The 20,409-nt window shown below is 38.7% G+C and overlaps 1 protein-coding gene across 1 annotated transcript; it reads right to left on the bottom strand.

Moving 5' to 3' along the window:
- Nucleotides 1–1,916: 1,916 nt before the first annotated feature.
- LOC133614409 (transcription regulator protein BACH1-like) lies at nucleotides 1,917–17,660 on the bottom strand. The gene is made up of 5 exons (XM_061972339.1): nucleotides 17,546–17,660; nucleotides 14,273–14,522; nucleotides 9,735–10,691; nucleotides 9,390–9,596; nucleotides 1,917–5,354 (listed from the first exon to the last, which is right to left on the bottom strand). Exons 2-5 carry the CDS (start codon nucleotides 14,510–14,512, stop codon nucleotides 5,163–5,165), a joined length of 1,596 nt encoding a protein of 531 aa, XP_061828323.1. The 5' UTR covers nucleotides 14,513–14,522; nucleotides 17,546–17,660; the 3' UTR covers nucleotides 1,917–5,162.
- Nucleotides 17,661–20,409: the final 2,749 nt, after the last annotated feature.

Below are 20,409 nucleotides of genomic sequence, written 5' to 3' on the forward strand. Positions count from 1 at the left end.
TTTGAATGTCCAGGATGGGCGGAATATGTTGAAGGTGGAATGGTTTGCATAGGTTGAGAAATGTGGGAATTGTGCAACTTGGAAAAATGTCCCATTCAGTTCAATGGGAACTTCCTGGAAATTTTGGAATTTGGGGAAAAACGGGATTTAAAAAAATAAATAATTAAGAGCATGAATGTCCTGAATGAGCTGAATTGGTTGGTGTTAAAATCATTTAAAATCAGTCAAGAAATGTTGAAGTAGTAACAGTTTTTTAATTGAAAAATGGTATTACGGAATTTCAGGAAAACTGGGAATTTTTCAAGTTCTTAAATCATCTTGTTTTTTTGTCCTGATTAAGAGGAATGTTTTGACGGTGGAACGGTTGAAATGGGTTGAAAAATGTGAAAGGAGTCTTCGCACATTAAAAATTTTGGAAATAAGGTTAGGAAAAAAACGGGAATTACTGGAAATTTGTTGTTCGTGGAAAAAATGTTGTTTGAATAACCAGGATCAGTTGAATGTGTTGAAGGTGGAATGGTTTGAATCGGTTAAAAATTGTGGAAGTTTGAAAAAAGGGATAATTAATTTTGAATGGGGAAATTGTCCCTAAAAACTGGGAATTTTAGGAAATCTAGGAATTTTTTTTATCGTTGTTGAAAGGGAGCACACAATTCCTGAACAGGCTGAATATTTTCACTTTGGAATTTGAATTGGATAGAAAATGTGGGAGCTGTGGAACTTTCAAAAATCTCCCATTCTTTTCAATGGGAATTTCATTGAAATTTGGGAATTTTGGGAAAAGCGGGAATTTTTTGGAAAATGGTAAAAACAACTTGAATGTTCTGAATGGTTGGTGTTGGAATTCTTCAAATTGGTGGAGAAATGTTGAAGTAGTAACATTTTTAATGGAGAAATGGTATCATGGAATTCCTGGAATTTCTAGAAAACCGGGAATTTTTTCCCAGTAAAAAAAACAACTTAGTTTTTTGTCCTGATTAAGAGGAATGATTTGACAGTGGGCTGAAAAATGTGGAAGGAGTAGTCGACAAAAAAAAGGGTGAAAAAAGGGTTTGAAAAGACGGGATTTCTGGAAATTCCTGGAATTTTTTTTTACTTGGAAAAATTATAGTTTGAATGTCCAGGATGAGCGGAATATGTTGAAAGTGGAATGGTTTGAATTGGTTGAAAAATGTGGAAATGGTGAAAGTTTGAAAAACGGCCAATTAATTTTGAATTGGATAGAGGAAAAAAGAAGGAGGAGGAGGCGAAAGAGAAGGAGAAGGAGGAGGAAGAGAAGGTGAAGAAGGAGAAGGAGAAGGAGAAGAATAAGGAGCAGAATAAGGACAAGGAGAAGGAGAAGGAGAAAAGGAAGGAGGACAAGGGGAAGAATGAGAAGAAGGTGAAGAAGGAGAAAAAGAAGGAGAAGGAGGAGAAGGTGAAGAAGAAGAAAGAAGGAGGAGGAGAAGGAGAAGAAGGAGGGGGAGGAGAAGAAGGAGGAGAAGGAGAAGAAGAAAAGAAGAAATAAGGAGAAGAAGAAGAAATAGAAGGAAAAAGAGGAGGAGAAGGAGAAGAAGAAAGACAAGAAGAAGAAATAGGAAGAGGAGAAGAAAAAGGAGAAGAAGAAGAAATAGAAGGAAAAGCAAAAGAAGAAGGAGGAGGAGGAGAAGAAAAAGAAGGAGGAGGAGGAGAAGAAGGAAAAGAAGAAGAAGAAGAAGAAAAGAAGAAAAGAAGAAAAGAAGAAAAGAAGAAAGAAGAAGAAGAAATAGAAGGAAAAGGAGGAGGAGGAGAAGGAGAAAAAGAAGAAGGAGAAGAAGAAAAAGAAGAAAAGAAGAAAGAAGAAGGAGAAGAAATAGAAGGAAAAGGAGGAGGAGAAGAAGAAGAAGAAGAAGAAGAAGAAGAAGAAGGAGAAGAAGAAGAAGAAGGACAAGAAGAAGAAGAAGGTGAAGAAGGAGAAGAAGAAAAGAAGAAAGAAAAAGAAAGTGTAGACAACCATAGTTGTGACTGCTGTGGAGCGTTGACACAATCAAACAATAAGAAAAAAGAAAAGAAGAAAGAAAAAGAAGGTGTTGACAACCATAGGTGTGACTGCTTTGGAGCGTTGACACAATCAAAGAATAGGAAAAAGCAGGATTTGATGCAGAAAAGGTCTGAAAGAGATTATGCAAATGAGGACATATCCAGTTCAAGTCTTCTTTAATCTGGCCTTGTAATGACCGTTTAGGCTATTCTGATGAATTCCAGGATTGCTGCTTTCATTTTGTTTAATCTTCTAACCCTGCGGTCTTAATCAGAAGTCGGAGCAGGTTTTTAATCTGGCATGAATGAGGCCGAGGATTAGCAGCCTCTGACCTTGCAGCTGCTTGCTTCTCCAATCAAGTCTGGCTTCCTCGCCACAAACACAGAGCACACAACACGGGAGCTAAAAGACAAGCGCCTCCATTTGGAGACGGAGGGTGACTTTTGACTACTGGCAACCTTCACTTGGTCCGCACGTCCCAGCTGTTGTCGTTTTGACTTGTGGGGACCTGGTTGCAGTTTTGTGTGCATCTTCAAGACCGAAGCACACAGTGAGAGTGACTAACTTACACTGCCACCTACTGGTGGTGTTTCACATCAACTTTTGACATGATCTATGCAAAATGCTCTTTATTACAGAGAAAATAGATTTGCAATTAGCATTGATATGAATAAGGGCTTTATGTTCATGTGCAACGGTGCTTCACAAGTAGGAGGAATCAGTCTTTGTTCAGTTCAAGGCACATTTTGCATCTATGGTGATATTGCATGGTAGCAGGGATTCTTACAGCAAAAGGTTCAGTTGGTGTTAGTAAGGCTGGAACGGTTCACAAAATCCAGTTGGGAGCCTGTTTAGTCATGGTTTTCAGGTTGGGTGTACACGGTTGTTGTTTTTAACACCTGAGAATAGAACAGGCCACATCCGGCCCTTTTTGCGTCCCTGTCCGGCCCGCGTGTGTCCAATCATAAATTACAAAATACATTTTATAAAGTATCTATGTCGAGTGTGCAATACAACGGTGCTGCTTTTGTTTTGAAAAGTGTTATTTGTATTACTTCCGTGTGGACTTATGCTCGTGCGTGATTGTGAGTGAATGTGAACAGCAGCAATCACAAATTACAAAATAAATTAAAAAAAACATCTATGTCGTGCGTGCAATACAACTGTGCTGCTTTTATTTTGAAAAGTGTTGTTTATGGACATATGTCTGTGTGTAACCTGTGAGTGAAGGTGCACAGCGACAAGTGATGCCCGGTTATCCCCGAGACGCTAAAAAGAGAAAAGTTGATGACGAATGGCGTGTTTCCAACAAGACATGGACTGCCAAGTATGTCTTTACAGAAATTAAAAGTAAAGCCGTGTGCTTAATTTGTGGTACACAGGTTGCTGTTTAAAGAATATCATTTGAATCGCCGCTACACGACGAAGCACGAGGAAAAATACCGTAATCTGTCTGATGAAGAGCGCAAGGGAGGCTGATGCGTTGATGGTAAAACTGCAAACCCAACAAGGACTTTTTGCCAAATTTCACACACCCAGAGATGCAGCCGTCAGGACAAGTTGCGTCATTTCTCACAAAATCGCCAGAAAAAGTAAGGCGTTTTCTGACGGAGAGTTTATTAAGGAGTGCTTATTGGACTCCGTTGCGCTGATATGCCCGGAGAAGAGGGGCGCATTTGAGAACGTGTCACTCTCCCGACGCACTGTAACGAGGCGGGTTGAGACCATCGCTGGAAACTTGGAGCTTCAGATGAAGAACAGAACGGCTGACTTTGACTGTTTTTCGCTGGCTTTGGATGAGAGCTGCGATGTACGTGACACCGCCCAGCTGCTCATCTTCTTACGTGGGATAACTGCAGACTTTCAAATCACGGAGTAGCTGGCAGTCATGCAGTCAATTAAAGAGACAACCACAGGTAATGACTTGTTCACATAGGTAAATGCGTGTTTGGACATGTTAGGACTGAAATGGGACAAGCTGGCAGGTGTGACAACAGATGGTTGTCCAAGTCTGACGGGGAAAAATGTTGGACTTTTAAAGAGGATGCAGGATAAAGTGACAGAAATTGACATTTTTGCATTGTATTATACATTAGGAAGTGTTGTGTAAGACAGTGTTAAAAATAAAACCATCAAAAGCAATCTACTTTTGTATAAAGTTAAGTTAGGTTAAATCAAATTATTATTATTATTTATCTTACGGTATACAAAAATAATTTGAGCAAAATTTAATTGAAATATTGTCGGTGTGGCCCTCCAGCAGTGCTTGGGTTGCTCATGCGGCCCCTGGTAAGAATTAATTGCCCACCCCTGCCCTGGGAGGTGAGGGGAGCAGCGGGCAGCAGCGGTGGCCACGCCCGGGAATCATTTTTGTTGATTTAACCCCCAATTCCAACCCTTGATGCTGAGTGCCAAGCAGGGAGGCAATGGGTCCCGTTTTTTTTAATAGTCTTTGGTATGGCTCGGCCGGGGTTTTGAACTCACAACCTACCCATCTCAGGGCGGACACTCTAATTTTCAATGTATTTGCTTGTTTTCTTTTTTTTTTTCTATTTGTATAAATTAGCCGCACCGTTTACTGAACCGCAGGGTTCAAAGTGTAGGAAAAAAAATGTGCCTCTTATAGTCCGGAATTGATGGTAAGTGATTGTTGATCAACCAACCCCTTGACATCCTTTCGACAATGTTTGACGTCTACAAAAAAAAAACATTGCAATACGTGTTATCTGTAACTTCAGTCGGGATGGCAGGAGACAAGAATTTCGAAGTCACAACGCCATGGACGCTTCACTACTCCCGCCTGTCGTCTGTCACGTCGGGCAGTGCGCATGATCAGAACTTCACAAAAACACGCTCCTAACCGAGTAGTAAAACATTTAAGAAGCACCATCTGAAGTCAGGTCCAGATTTAGTTTCATGAACCGTTCCATCCCTGGTTAGTGCTAATTTGGTGGTGCAATAATACAGTGCTGGACAAGACAAGAGGAACAATTTTCCCTGAGAAATGCAACAATTACTGGTCATGACCCTGTGAGGGTACATACTGTACATGTTGCTGGTGATTCAAGGTACAGCAGAAGCAAAAAGTTGGTATGGAAGTCTCTGGACAGCATGATTGGGGAACATCAACAACCTTTTTAACGTCCATCCTGCTGAGATCCACTTACTTCTTGTCCTGGGCACGCTGCGGCCAGGTGGGGACGTCCGGAGCGGAGAGCTTGGCCAGGAACTGCAGGTGGTCCTGGTCCGGGGTCAACTCCAGGCTCTTGCACAAGCTGCACAGACTCTGACGGGTCTCCTCCAGGTTCTGCTCCAGCTCCGCTCGCTCCTGAAGAAGCTTCTCTTTCTCACATTTCTGGAATAACATCAGGATTAATGACGTTGACGTGAACATACAGGTGATAACCTGCTGCTAACGCTGTTAGCAATAGCACTCATGGCTCTATGAAGGGAGCCGTTCCAAAGACCGGCTCGTTATTTTACCGGGAGTTCGTTTTTTTTTTTTACTTTTCTCAACAAAAAAAACAATCACTCGTATCAGTTATTGATGTAAATTCCGTATTTTTCGGAGTATAAGTCGCACCGGCCGAAAATGCATAATAAAGAAGGAAAAAAACATATATAAGTCACACTAGAGTATAAGTCGCATTTTTTGGGGAAATTTATTTGATAAAAGCCAACACCAACAATAGACATTTGAAAGGCAATTTAAAATAAATAAAGAATAGTGAACAACGGGCTGTTAAGTGTACGTTATATGACGCAAATTAATTTATATTCATCTCCTTGGCAACTACCTGGGCGTAATTTCCCACATAAGTCGCTCCTGAGCAGGGCCGGCCCGTGGCATAGGCCGTATAGGCAAATGCTAAGGGCGCCGTCCATCAGGGGGTGCCACGCCAGTGCCACAAATGTTGGAGAAAAAAAAAAAAAAAGTTGGTACTATTATTTCTAAATACAAAAAATAATCCCACGTTAATTAAAATGCAAAGTAAAGCCTATTTAATAGAAATATTATTTGTTACAACATTACGCCCCCCCTCCTCCCCCCGCACGGTGCGCCCCCTCCCTTCCCGTATCATGACTCTTTTTGGACGTCACCACATCAAAAAATCAACACAAGATGTCAAAACGGCCAAAACTGTCAGGTGCCCAAGGAAGAAAAAAGAGAAAAGAAGAGGGGTAGAAACGAGAAAAGACAGAAGTAGCAGGTAGGTAACATTAGCCTACATGAAATTATTTGTCTGTTACAGAATGTGATAGTAACCTGGCGTTTTAGCATTAAGCTAATGCTACATGATTCGGCAATTGCTAATCAATAAATAGCTAGTTCTGTTTTAACGTCGGGTTAATATTGTGGAGGGGGCTAAATTGTTATGGAAAATAATAATGTAACGTTAGGTAATTACAGTACTCCCACCTTACATTCCTCAGGGACATTTGTATTAGATCTTTTAAGCAGGTGTTTTTTGTTTACGTTGTTATTGCCTTCTGGTTAGCTAATGTTTGCCCTGCAGGTAATAGTCACTTTTCCACCCCTTTATATATTAGGTATAGTTGTAAGTAAAAAAAAAAAGGTCAAAGACAAAGCTATTCGGGTTCTTGTGAGTATATACACTTCACTGCCGATGTGGGGGGGGCGCCACCTAAAATCTTGCCTAGGGCGCCAGATTGGTTAGGACCGGGCCTGCTCCTGAGTATAGGTCGCACCCCCGGCCAAACTATGAAAAAAACTGCGATTTATAATCCGAAAAATACGGTAATTGGTCTAATTTTTGTTGTGTTTTCATTGTACATATTTCGATTTATTTTATTTCAACAATATAGAAAAAATACACAAATGATAAGTAATCTTTTTAGCAAAAAATTCCATACGTAATATCTGTTTTTTTTTGTATATTTTTAATTATAGTTTGTTTTTTTTATTGAATTTGTGTACCGTATTTTTCGGATTATAAATCGCTCCGGAGTATACGTCGCACCAGCCCAAAATGCATAATAAAGAAAGAAAAAAACATATATACGTCGCATTTTTTGGGGAAATGTATTTGATAAAAGCCAACACCAAGAATAGACATTAGAAAGGCAATTTAAAATAAATAAAGAATAGTGAACAACAGGCTGAATAAGTGTACGTTACATGAGGCATAAATAACCAACTGAGAACGTGCCTGGTATGTTAACGTAACATATTATGGTAAGAGCCATTCAAATAACTAAAACATATAGAACATGCTATACGTTTACCAAACAATCTGTCACTCCTAATCGCTAAATCCCATGAGATCTTATACGTCTAGTCTCTTACGTGAATGAGCTAAATAATATTATTTGATATTTTACGGTAATGTGTTAAAAATTGCACACATAAGCCGCTCCTGAGTATAAGTCGCACCCCCGGCCAAACTATGAAAAAAACTGCGACTTATAGTCCGAAAAATACGGTTAGAATAATTTAATTTACACAAATATAACTAATTGATCTCATTTTTGTTGTATTTTCATTGTAAATATTTCCATGCTTTGGCAGCTTGAATTTTCCCTCATTTAAATTTTTATTTTATTCTAACAATATAGAAAAAATACACAACTAATAAGTAATCTTTTTTGCTAAAAATTCCATACCGTAATATCTGGGGGTTTTTTTTGTATATTTTTATTTTAGGTTTTTTTTTAAAAATTCAATTTGTGTACTTACTTTACTTTATGTTTGCTGTAAGACTGTAAATTTCCCCGTTGTGTGTAAATAAAGGATTGTCTTATTAATGAATCGAGAGAAAAAAAAGTATGAATACGACTCCAATAAAAAGTAGGACCTAATAAAAATGTGGTAAATGCTAATACCAGAAGTTTTTAACCTTTTTAAACCCGGGATCCAACTTTTTCCACTACAGAAGGGCACGGGACTCGCTCAAATATTAAAATTGAATTAGTAATCTTACTCTAGATTTTAATTGTATTCAATTTTTTTCTCTAACCTACTCACAGTTTAACAGGATAAACCTTGTCAAATGATATGAAATGATGTGTTAATAAAAGGCTTAGGTCAGACTGATTACAAAAATAAATACTAATCAAATCAATGCAAAGTAGGGACTTGAGAAAAACTGAAGAAAAATATGTTTAAATATATTTACGCAGTGCTAAAATATCCATCCATCCATCCATCTACCGCTTATTAAAAATAAATAATAATATACATGTGTCTGAATTACGTAGTCAAAAAACCGAAAATACAGCTTAGTCATATTTTTTGCGCTTAAACTTCTAAATGGCTATAGCTCCCGTCTTCTTGTTTGTTGGATACGGTCATTACTGCCACAAGTGGTGGAAACGTGTATTACAACTTAGTACCCCTGGTATTTTTTGGCGGCCCTCTAGGGGGCGCTCATGGCCCAACAACGGCCCTATGGTTAAGAAACACTGCTAAAACTACTACCCTTCAGAATAATGAACCCGAAAAGTGAATTCAAATAAAAATAAAAATAATAATTAAAATGTTTAGAATATATACATTTATTTCGTGTAAAAATATATGAATGTATTTTTTTCCCATCATGCTTTGTAATGGATTTAATGGGTGTAATTTAGATATTTTTTTTATAGTGAATTAATTTTTTTTTTATAAATGTCCACAAAGTTCAGTGAACAAGTTCTGTTATGTGTGTTCACATTTTGTGTTGGTTGCATTTAAATTGTTATTTTTTCTTGCACCATGACTCGGGAAGGATGTCGTTGTGGCTTGTGCAGCCCTTTGAGACACTTGTGATTTAGGGCTATGTAAGTAAACTTTGATTGATTGATTGATTGATTGATTGATAGGGAAGGTCGTTTGCTTTGGGTCATATAAGTAAATGCTGCGCATAATTCAATTCAGAGCATAATTAAAGGTTATTAACCTGAACTACTCACGTTGTCCACAAGCATCAAAATTGTCAGACTATTAAAATCAATGCCATCTTCTTGTGGGTAGAGTTCCATATTAAACTCATTACGTCTCACGGGCCAAGTTGAAGCCGCACTTGGCAGGCGGTCCGTAGTCTGGATAACCAAATCAAAGTCAAAGTCGAAGCATGTCGTTCCGAGAGTGGGCTGTATCTGTGTTGGTTGGATTTTTATTACATTTTTTTGCACCATGACTAGGGAAGGTTGTTTGCTTTGGTTTATATAAGTAAATGCTGTGCATAGTTCCATTCAGAGTATAGTTAAAGGTCATTGACCTGAATTTGTTGTCCTATAGATGATGACATGGAAGCGGCATCAAAATTTTCGGACTATTAAAATGAACAGCTCCTTAAATGAGCCGTTCAAAAGACTTGATTCGTTCGCGAATGCTATTTGTTGATTGTTGGACCTTGGCGGAGGTCTGCGTTATTTCCACGACACTTACTAAAATTTTGATTTCCCCATCTAGCTGGTGTATGCTTTCCGTCTTCCTCTTCCTGCACCGCTGCGCCGCCGCACGGTTCTTACAGCGGCGACGGATGTCGTGGACAAACTCCAGCTGCTCCGGGGTCATGTGATTGTGCTTGAGAAGCTGCTGGAAGGCACTGCGACTCAGCCCCGAGATGTGCTCCACCGGGAAGGGAAGCTGAATCTGGAGAGAGCGCGGGGACAGTTGTTAGTCATTTGGACCAACGGCTCCTGAGAAGCAGCGTCCTCTGCAATGGAGGACGAGTCTGAGGACGCAGTTTCCCGGGATATGAAAACGTGCGGTTAGGAATGTGAGGCGGACCTCTGCAGCTCTCCTGTTGTTCGCTTCTGTATCTCCATCAGTGTCCACGTCGGAGTCCTCGCCCGAGTTGAAGGAGGACACGTACGGGCTCTTCTCCGACTGCGACAGCGTGTCGGTGCGGGAGTGCGGGTCGTCGCCTGTGCCGAGGTCCCGGAGGAAGGGACAGTCCGACGGATTGGAGGTGAGGTCCAGCTGTTTCAGCCAATGAAATTCCGAGGCTTTGTCTGGACTGTTTTGGTCCGCAGAGTCTAAAGCGGGAAGAGTCTGAGACTGAGACTGGCACAAGTCGGACCAAAACCCCTTGGCCAGATGTTCGGCCACTTCCCTCTCCTCTCTGCTCCTCCCTGGAAATCCCTGGTCTTTGTCCGACTGGTTTCCTTCTAACAAATGAGTGCACGCTTCTGAGTCGAGAGGACAAGAACCGAGGCCGTGGTCTGGGTTCATGCCGAGACTTTTCACGGCGTCTTCAACTGCTGGCTCCATCAGGTCTTGAGGATCCATGGCCTGACATGGCAACCCGCAGTCGCTCAGACTTAACTGGCTTTGACTGCAGACGTCTTCCACGGCCAAACACATCTGAGAAGGAGGACCTGCTGAGTCCGCGTCAGTCAAAGACAACATGGGACAAATAGGACTAGCGGACAACTCCAGAGGCGAGGAGGGAATCGGAGGGCCGCAGGACTCCAAACAGAAGTCATCTTCTCTGCCACGGGTCGGACCTGCGGGGAACAGAGGTGCGAAGTCTGACGGCGACTTCCGACAGCAAACTCTCTGCTTGCCCTCTTGCGATTTCGGCTCGGAAAACTTTGGGATGAGGAAATCGAAGCATGCCGACTCCAGGTTGCGAAATCCCAGAAATTTTGCGCAGCTTTGAACAGCCTGGATGTTTTCTTGGGTGAAGAGCAACGTGGATGTGTAGGCAAACTGCAGCAGGGGTTCGAAGCCTTGCACCGTCACCTGTGGCACAAGGAGTGGACCATTGTTAGAAGATCATGATACTTAGTTGATGCACCTTTGGCAGCAATTACAGCCTCAAGTCTTTTTGAGTACGATGCCACAAGCTTGGCACACCTATCTTTGGGCACTTTCTCTCATTACTCATTGCAGCAGCACCTCTCAAGCTCCATCAGGTTGGATGGGAAGGTGTTCATCCAGGATGTCTATGTACATTGCTGCAGTCATCTTAGTCTAGTCAGGAAGGTGACCAAGACCATGGTCACTCTGTCAGAGCTACAGCATTCCTCTGTGGAGAGGGGAGAACCTTCCAGAAGGACAATCCACCAATCAGGCCTGTATGGTAGAGTGGCCAGAAGGAATACATTTCTTGGTAAACAGTTTGCCAGAATGCACCGGAAAGACTCTCAGATCATGAGAAACTAAATTCTCTGGTCTGGTGAGACAACGATTGAAGTCTTTGGCGTGAATGTTTGGAGGAAACCAGGCACCGCTCATCACCGGGACAATAACATCCCTACAGTGAAGCATTCTGGTGGCAGCATCTTGCTGTGGGGATGGTTTTCAGCGGCAGGCCCTGAGAGACTAGTCGGGATAGAGGGAAAGATGAAAGCAGCAATGTACAGAGACATCCTGGATGAAAACCAACGCTTCCCATACAACCTGATGGAGTTTGAGAGGTGCTCCAAGTAACCTATAGCCTAGCATGTTTATCTTTTGTAAATGACTTTAGTCAAACAGCAAAAATGGTGTGCTTCTTAGAGGACATTTAGTTAACTGGCTGTCCAGCAGCACTGCTTGTATCGCACATGATATCACACACAAGTAAACATGCTGCAGGACTGCTTGTATTGCATATGATATCACACAAAAGTAAACACGCTGCAGGACTGCTTGTATCGCACATGATATCACACACAAGTAAACACGCTGCAGGACTGCTTGTATCGCACATGATATCACACACAAGTAAACACTCTGCAGGACTGCTTGTATCGCACATGATATCACACACAAGTAAACACTCTGCAGGACTGCTTGTATCGCACATGATATCACACACATGTAAACACCCTGCAGGACTGCTTTTATCGCATATGATATCACACACAGGTAAACACCCTGCAGGACTGCTTGTATCGCGCATGATATCACGCACACACACAAGTAAACATGCTGCAGGACTGCTTTTATCTCACATGATATCACACACACACACACACACACACACACACACACACACACACACACACACACACACACACACACACACACACACACACACACACACACACACACACACGTAAACATGCTGCAGGACTACTTGCATCACACATGATATCATACACACACACACACACACAAGTAAACATGCTGCAGGACTGCTTGTATCTCAAATGATATCACACACACAAGTAAACATGCTGCAGGACTGCTTGCATCTCACATGATATCACACACGCACACACACACAAGTTAACATGCTGCAGGACTACTTGTATCTCCCATGATATCACAAACACAAGTAAACATTCTGCAGGACTGCTTGTATCTCACATGATATCACACATACAAATAAACATGCTGCAGGACTACTTGTATGTCACATGATATCACAAACACACACAGACAAGTAAACATGCTGCAGGACTGCTTGCATCGCACATGATATCACACACACACAAGTAAACATGCTGCAAGACTGCTTGTATCTCAAATGATATCACACACACACACAAGTAAACATGTTGCAGGACTGCTTGCATCGCACATGATATCATACACACACACAAGTAAACATGCTGCAGGACTGCTTGTATCTCACATGATATCACACACACACACACACAAGTAAACATGCTGCAGGACTACTTGTATCTCACATGATATCACAAACACACACACAAGTAAACATGCTGCAGGACTGCTTGCATCACACATGATATCACACACACACAAGCAAACATGCTGCAGGACTGCTTGTATCTCACATGATATCACACACACACACAAGTAAACATGCTGCAGGACTGCTTGCATTGCACATGATATCACACACACACAAGTAAACATGCTGCAAGACTGCTTGTATCTCAAATGATATCACACACACACACAAGTAAACATGTTGCAGGACTGCTTGCATCGCACATGATATCATACACACACACAAGTAAACATGCTGCAGGACTGCTTGTATCTCACATGATATCACACACACACACACACACACAAGTAAACATGCTGCAGGACTACTTGTATCTCACATGATATCACAAACACACACACAAGTAAACATGCTGCAGGACTGCTTGCATCACACATGATATCACACACACACAAGCAAACATGCTGCAGGACTGCTTGTATCTCACATGATATCACACACACACACAAGTAAACATGCTGCAGGACTGCTTGCATTGCACATGATATCACACACACACACACACAAGTAAACATGCTGCAGGACTGCTTGCATCGCACATGATATCACACACACACAAGTAAACATGCTGCAAGACTGATTGTATCTCAAATGATATCACACACACACACAAGTAAACATGCTGCAGGACTGCTTGCATCGCACATGATATCACACACACACAAGTAAACATGCTGCAGGACTGCTTGTATCTCACATGATATCACACACACACACAAGTAAACATGCTGCAGGACTGCTTGCATTGCACATGATATCACACACACACACACACAAGTAAACATGCTGCAGGACTGCTTGCATCGCACATGATATCACACACACACAAGTAAACATGCTGCAAGACTGCTTGTATCTCAAATGATATCACACACACACACAAGTAAACATGCTGCAGGACAGCTTGCATCGCACATGATATCACACACACACAAGTAAACATGCAGCAGGACTGCTTGTATCTCACATGATATCACACACACACACACACACACACACACACACACACACACACACACACACACACACACACACACACACACACAAGTAAACATGCTGCAGGACTACTTGTATCTCACATGATATCAAAAACACACACACAAGTAAACATGCTGCAGGACTGCTTGCATCGCACATGATATCACTCACACACAAGTAAACATGCTGCAGGACTGCTTGTATCTCACATGATATCACACACACACACACACACACACACACACACACACACACACACAAGTAAACATGCTGCAGGACTGCTTGCATTGCACATGATATCACACACATACAAGTAAACATGCTGCAGGACTACTTGTATCTCACATGATATCACAAACACACACACAAGTAAACACGCTGCAGGACTGCTTGCATCGCACATGATATCACACACACACACACACAAGTAAACATGCTGCAGGACTGCTTGTATCGCACATGATATCACACATTTGACATGCAAGCCCATATAATCTTTGCTGAGGTTAAAAAGGAGAGATGTGGAGTTAGTAAAAGACTACGATGGTGGCAGTTGGATTTTTGAGCACATAGCTCCATCAATAGTTGATCCGACAGTTCCTTTCAACACATACTAGTTTCCCAAGAGAGCTGTGGATCCAAGAAGGCGGACACTGACCTCCAGAGGCAGGGCGACCACGGCACTGAGCTTGGCGTCGCCGGCCACGCAGCCCTGGAAGTAGTCGCTGCAGGAGGCCAGGACGCATGAGTGGGCCCGGAAGCTGCGGCCCTCCACCACCACGGTCACGTCGCACAGGATGTCCCGCCTCCTCTGCTCGTCCAGACAGTGCAACAGGCGAGCGCTGTGCACGGCCGACTGGAAGGTGAACACCGAGGTGCGCTGGCCTTGCAGGAACATGGTCGACTCTCTACACAAGAGTCCCAGTCAAGAGTCAGAGTATTAGGAAGAGCTCTCGATATGATGCCACGCACCACCACAATAGTAAACATATTGCCAAATGGTAGTATCTCTGCACATGTTCATTTCACTGGGTCAGTGATTCTTAAACTGTGGTACGCCGGCTCTATCTCGTGGTACGCCAAAGAATGACTTTTATTTTCTTATATTCACACACAGTGTTACTGTTCAAATAGTGGCCAAAAATATTAAATATACTTGCTAAATAAAACCTCTGCCTTGTTTTCAATGAATACTTGGGCCCACCAAGCTACTGTGTTTTAATGTTGTCATTATGGTGGTACTTAATGAATACTTAGGTCTACTACACTACTGTATTTTAGTGTTGTCATTATGGTGGTACTTGATGAATACTTAGGTCTACTACACTACTGTATTTTAATGTCATTATGGTGGTACTTGATGAATACTTTGGTCTACTACACTACTGTATTTTAATGTTGTCATTATGGTGGTACTTGATGAATACTTAGGTCTACTAAGCTACTGTATTTTAATGTTGTCATTATGGTGGTACTTAATGAATACTTAGGTCTACTACACTACTGTATTTTAATGTTGTTATTATGGTGGTACTTGACTAATACTTAGGTCTACTACACTACTGTATTTGAACTCCAAAATTCCATTCCATGTTTTTATTTTGTTATCAAAAGACACAATTCTATTCGATCCGAGTACTTCCCGTTCATTTGATTTCGAATTCTCAATTGCAAATAAAAAAAAATCAATTTCGGGCAATTTTTTCCATTTTTATTTCTGAAAGAAAAGTTGGACAACTATTTAATGACACTTTTTTTTTAAAAGACAACAGCTGAACAAAGGTGTTAGCGTTATGCTAAAAACATGCTAAACGCCAAAGTTCAATTTGTCATCACACAAAGAAACACGCATTTTTGCATTTTTGATTAACATGAATTGGAAATGTTTGTGTTTATCTAAAAAAAAAATACAAATCCATAAAAAGGAAAGGTCAGTGTACATTGTTCATTCTATTTCCAATTCTTAAACGCAAATCAAAAAACTAAATTAGGGCCGTTTTTCGATTTTTATTATGTATGGCAGATTTGAAAACAAACAAAAAAGGGTTGATTTTTGTTAAAATATTGCCATAAAATCTTATTTTGTACCGTTTTCTTTTTATGGATTTTTACTTTTCCGGATAAACACAAAAATCCAATTCATGTTAATCCAAAATGCAAAAATGCGCATTTATCTGTGTGATGACAAATTGATCCGGAAGCAGTATTTTGGCTTTTCCTTGGCGTTTAGCATGTTTTTAGCATAATGCTAACATATTTTTTTCAGCAGGAGTCCTATTGTGACCTGTTCCACCTGCTGCCCTCTGGGAAGCGCTACAGGTGCATTAAAACTAAAACAAACAGGCTAAAGAACAGCTTCTTCCCCAGGGCCATAACCATCCTGAACGGACTGCCCCATTGTCCCTCATAACTGCCTTCTCTTCGGTGCAATAACCCATTCCACCAACCACCCTGTTTTTTTTTTGTTTTTTTTCATGTATATATTCATTTCACACCATATTCATTGCACTTCTACATTTTTTATATTTTTATATATTTGCACATTGTTTTTCTAGCATGCACACATCGCACTGTATGGAATGGCCTCAATCTCGTTACCTTGCGTAATGACAATAAAGCTGATTCTGATTCTGATTGTCCTTTTAAAAAAGTGTCCAACTTTTGTTTCAGAAATGAAAATAGAAAAAAATGGCCCGAAATTTGTTTTTTGATTTGCATTTAAGAATTGGAAATAGAATACAAATAAGTACATAGACCTAAAATATTGCTTCCGGTTCAATATGTGATCACACAGATAAACACGCATTTTTGCATTTTGGATGAACATATATTAGATTTTTGTATCCATAAAAAGGAAAACAGCACAAAATCCAATTTGATGGCAATATTTTAATGAAAGTCAACTCTTTTTTGCTTGTTTTCAAATCTGCCATATATAATAAAAATCGAAAATCGGCCCTAATTTCGTTTTTTGATTGATTGATTGATTGAGACTTTTAATAGTAGATTACACAGTACAGTACATATTCCGTACAATTGACCACTAAATGGTAACACCCTAATAAGTTTTTCAACTTGTTTAAGTCGGGGTCCACATTAATCAATTCATGGTAAAATGATTTGCATTTAAGAATTGGAAATTTAATGACCCACTTTGTGTCAGATTTGTGTCATAGCGGACAAAGTGTACGATATGAAAAAAACAACAGTAAAAATATTTTTACAAATTTGCAAAAAGATGTAATTTCATGAGAAAATAATAATACTTTCTGTCACTTTTTGTAACAAGCTAGCGCTATGTCTCATTTAAAAAAAATTACAAAATATATCATAATATCCCACACATATTTAAGACTTTTTAGGTTTTATTTACATTTTCTTTACGTATTTTTGCTCTTTGTGTTACATTTCCCCCCCCAAGACAATAAGTTGTGGGCCAACAAAACTCCAGCTGTGGGCCACGAATGGCGCCCGGGCCGCACTTTCGACACCCACTAAAATAAAGTTTCGATTGTTTATGCTATCAATTAGATTGTTTCGATAGTATTTTAAACTGCATTATTTAAAAAACCGACATATATCTGCTGGTCTGCGTTATTAGCACGAATGTGACTTTTTGAGCGAGTTTAAAATGCTGACTCATGTTTGGCCAACTTTGCGACACAGTAGAAAAAAGTCAAATCCGAGGTTTTCAACGCATGGGTTCACTTTGTCACGAAATATTTAAAAATGTTCATTAAACATAATGTAATGTTTTTTAAAGTCAGTGGAATTATTAACATGAAGCTTGTAGTTTAGGCCAGGCCGTTATCGTCTTTGGACTAAACGTTAGCACGAAATAGCCACATTTGTAAAGTTTGGTTAGAAAAATGAACAGATGTACGATAGATGTAGTAAAGGTAAGAATAATACACGTCGTGTAAGTACCGACCTTCTGTGTCAGCTCCTTAAAAGTACCATTTGTGTAGTTTGGTTCGAGGCGAATCTGCTCATCCGGAACCAGAGTCAGCAAAAGCAGAAGCAACGTCTGCGCATGCGCAAGAGACACATCAAAACAGCTGCATGGAACTCAGGGAGCTCGAGGAGCCCTTCATAATATTGTTTTTTATTTGAAATTATTTATATTTATATTATGGTTTTATATTTATTTAATAGAAAATTACTTAATTTCTGTTCACTTTCATAACGGTTTTATATTTATTTCATAGAAAATTACTTAATTTCTGTTCACTTTCATAACGGTTTTATATTTATGTCATAGAAAATTACTTAATTTCTGTTCACTTTCATAACGGTTTTACATTAATTTAATAGAAAGATACTTCATTTCTGTTCACTTTCATAATGGTTTTATATTTATTTAATAGAAAATTACTTAATTTCTGCTAACTTTCATAATGGTTTTATATTTATTTAATAGAAAATTACTTAATTTCTGTTCACTTTCATAATGGTTTTATATTAGAAAATTACTTAATTTCTGTTCACTTTCATAATGGTTTTATATTTATTTAATAGAAAAATACTTAATTTCTGTTCACTTTCATAATGGTCTTATATTTATTTCATAGAAAATTACTTAATTTCTGTTCACTTTCATAATGGTTTTATATTTATTTCATAGAAAATTACTTCATTTCTGTTCACTTCCATAATGGTTTTATATTTATTTAATAAAAAATTACTTCATTTCTGTTCACTTTAATGTTTTATATTTATTTCATAGAAAATTACTTAATTTCTGTTCACTTTCATAACGGTTTTATATTTATTTCATAGAAAGATACTTCATTTCTGTTCACTTTCATAATGGTTTTATATTTATTTCATAGAAAATTACTTATTTTCTGCTAACTTTCATAATGGTTTTATATTTATTTAATAGAAAATTACTTCATTTCTGTTCACTTTCATAATGGTTTTATATTTATTTAATAGAAAAATACTTCATTTCTGTTCACTTTCATAATGGTTTTATATTTATTTAATAGAAAATTACTTAATTTCTGTTCACTTTCATAATGGTTTTATATTAGAAAATTACTTAATTTCTGTTCACTTTCATAATGGTTTTATATTTATTTAATAGAAAAATACTTAATTTCTGTTCACTTTCATAATGGTTTTATATTTATTTCATAAAAAATTACTTCATTTCTGTTCACTTTCATAATGGTCTTATATTTATTTCATAGAAAATTACTTAATTTCTGTTCACTTTCATAATGGTTTTATATTTATTTAATAGAAAAATACTTCATTTCTATTCACTTTCATAATGGTTTTATATTTATTTAATAGAAAATTACTTAATTTCTGTTCATTTTCATAATGGTTTTATATTTATTTAATAGAAAGATACTTCATTTCTGTTCACTTTCATAATGGTTTTATATTTATTTAATAGGAAATTACTTCTTTCATAATGGTTTTATATTTATTTAATAGAAAATTACTTAATTCCTGTTCACTTTCATAATGGTTTTATGTTTATTTAATAGAAAGATACTTAATTTCTGTTCACTTTCATAATGGTTTTATATTTATTTAATAGGAAATTACTTAATTTCTGCTCACTTTAATAATGGTTTTATATTTATTTAATAGAAAATTACTTCATTTCTGTTCACTTTCATAATGGTTTTATATTTATTTCATAGAAAAGTACTTAATTGCTGTTCACTTTCATAATGGTTTTATATTTATTTCATAGAAAATTACTTAATTTCTGTTCACTTTCATAATGGTTTTATATTTATTTATGTGACTTGTGCACTAAAGCAGGGGTCCCCAACATTTTTTGCACCACGGACCGGTTTAATGTAGGCATTATTTTCAGGAACCGGCATCCCACTTGTGCAAAATACAACTCACTATAAACCCTGGGGTTGTTTCTTTACAATGAAATGCTGATGGAAATCAGCGTCCGGCTACAATCTGTCACATTTATATTTGACATGTTCATTAATGTGCATTGTATCATGTCACAAAAGTTAGAACAAATGGCAACTTCCTATGAGGGGTTTTATTGTACATCTATAAACAAGCTCATTGGTGTGTCTAGTGCACAGGTGTCAAACTCAAGGCCCGCGAGCCAGATCTGGCCCTCCACCTCATTTTATATGGCCCGCAAAAGCCTGGAAATAATGTGTCAATAAAATACTTTATATTTTCTTTCTTACTAAAGGTATTAGGTTTTTTTTCTAGTTTGACAGGAGAACAAATAGTGTCCAATATTGCAACAAATATTATATTATCTAACTTTGTTGGTCAAAATCCAAATAAATACTTAAATATCTGCTGAATTTATGGTTTTGAAGCAAGTTATCCATCAAATTGTACACTATAAAAATTACCAATAGATTTTACTGTAAAATGTAGGGAGTTTTTTTTCCAGGATATTATTGTAAGTTGAAAAAAAAACGACCAATGTTTGTTTTTTTACAGCAAAATTCTGTCGACTGAGCTGTCAGGTTTGTTTTTTTTATCCACGGGTGCTGATTTTATGGTACTACATTTTATTATGGTAAAAAACTGGCAGCTGAGTTGCCAAAATAAAATTAAACAGCGGTACTGTATTTTTATTTACAGTAATATTGTTACGGCTCAGACTCCTGCCACCGCCGCTCATCCATCTGTAAATGTACTTGTATAGCGCTTTTCTACCTTTCTAAGGAACTCAAAGCGCTTTGACACTATTTCCACATTCACCCATTCTTACATACACATTCACACACTGATGGCGGGCTGTGCGCTCCAGAGAGAGCACCGCGGGCCGCGCCCACGGGCGTTCCC

The sequence above is a fragment of the Nerophis lumbriciformis genome, linkage group LG17, assembly GCF_033978685.3.
Source record: "Nerophis lumbriciformis linkage group LG17, RoL_Nlum_v2.1, whole genome shotgun sequence".
In the NCBI taxonomy this organism is placed as follows: Eukaryota; Metazoa; Chordata; class Actinopteri; order Syngnathiformes; family Syngnathidae; genus Nerophis; species Nerophis lumbriciformis.

What these genes read in the sequence shown, in the direction of transcription:
- LOC133614409 (XM_061972339.1), bottom strand. Translation starts at nt 14,512, where the DNA reads ATGTTCCTGCAAGGCCAGCGCACCTCGGTGTTCACCTTCCAGTCGGCC. An exon ending in TGGTCGCCCTGCCTCTGGAG is followed by an intron (nt 10,692 to 14,272) that starts GTCAGTGTCCGC and finishes CTTGTGCCACAG; the next exon opens with GTGACGGTGCAAGGCTTCGA. An exon ending in ACAACAGGAGAGCTGCAGAG is followed by an intron (nt 9,597 to 9,734) that starts GTCCGCCTCACA and finishes CGCTCTCTCCAG; the next exon opens with ATTCAGCTTCCCTTCCCGGT.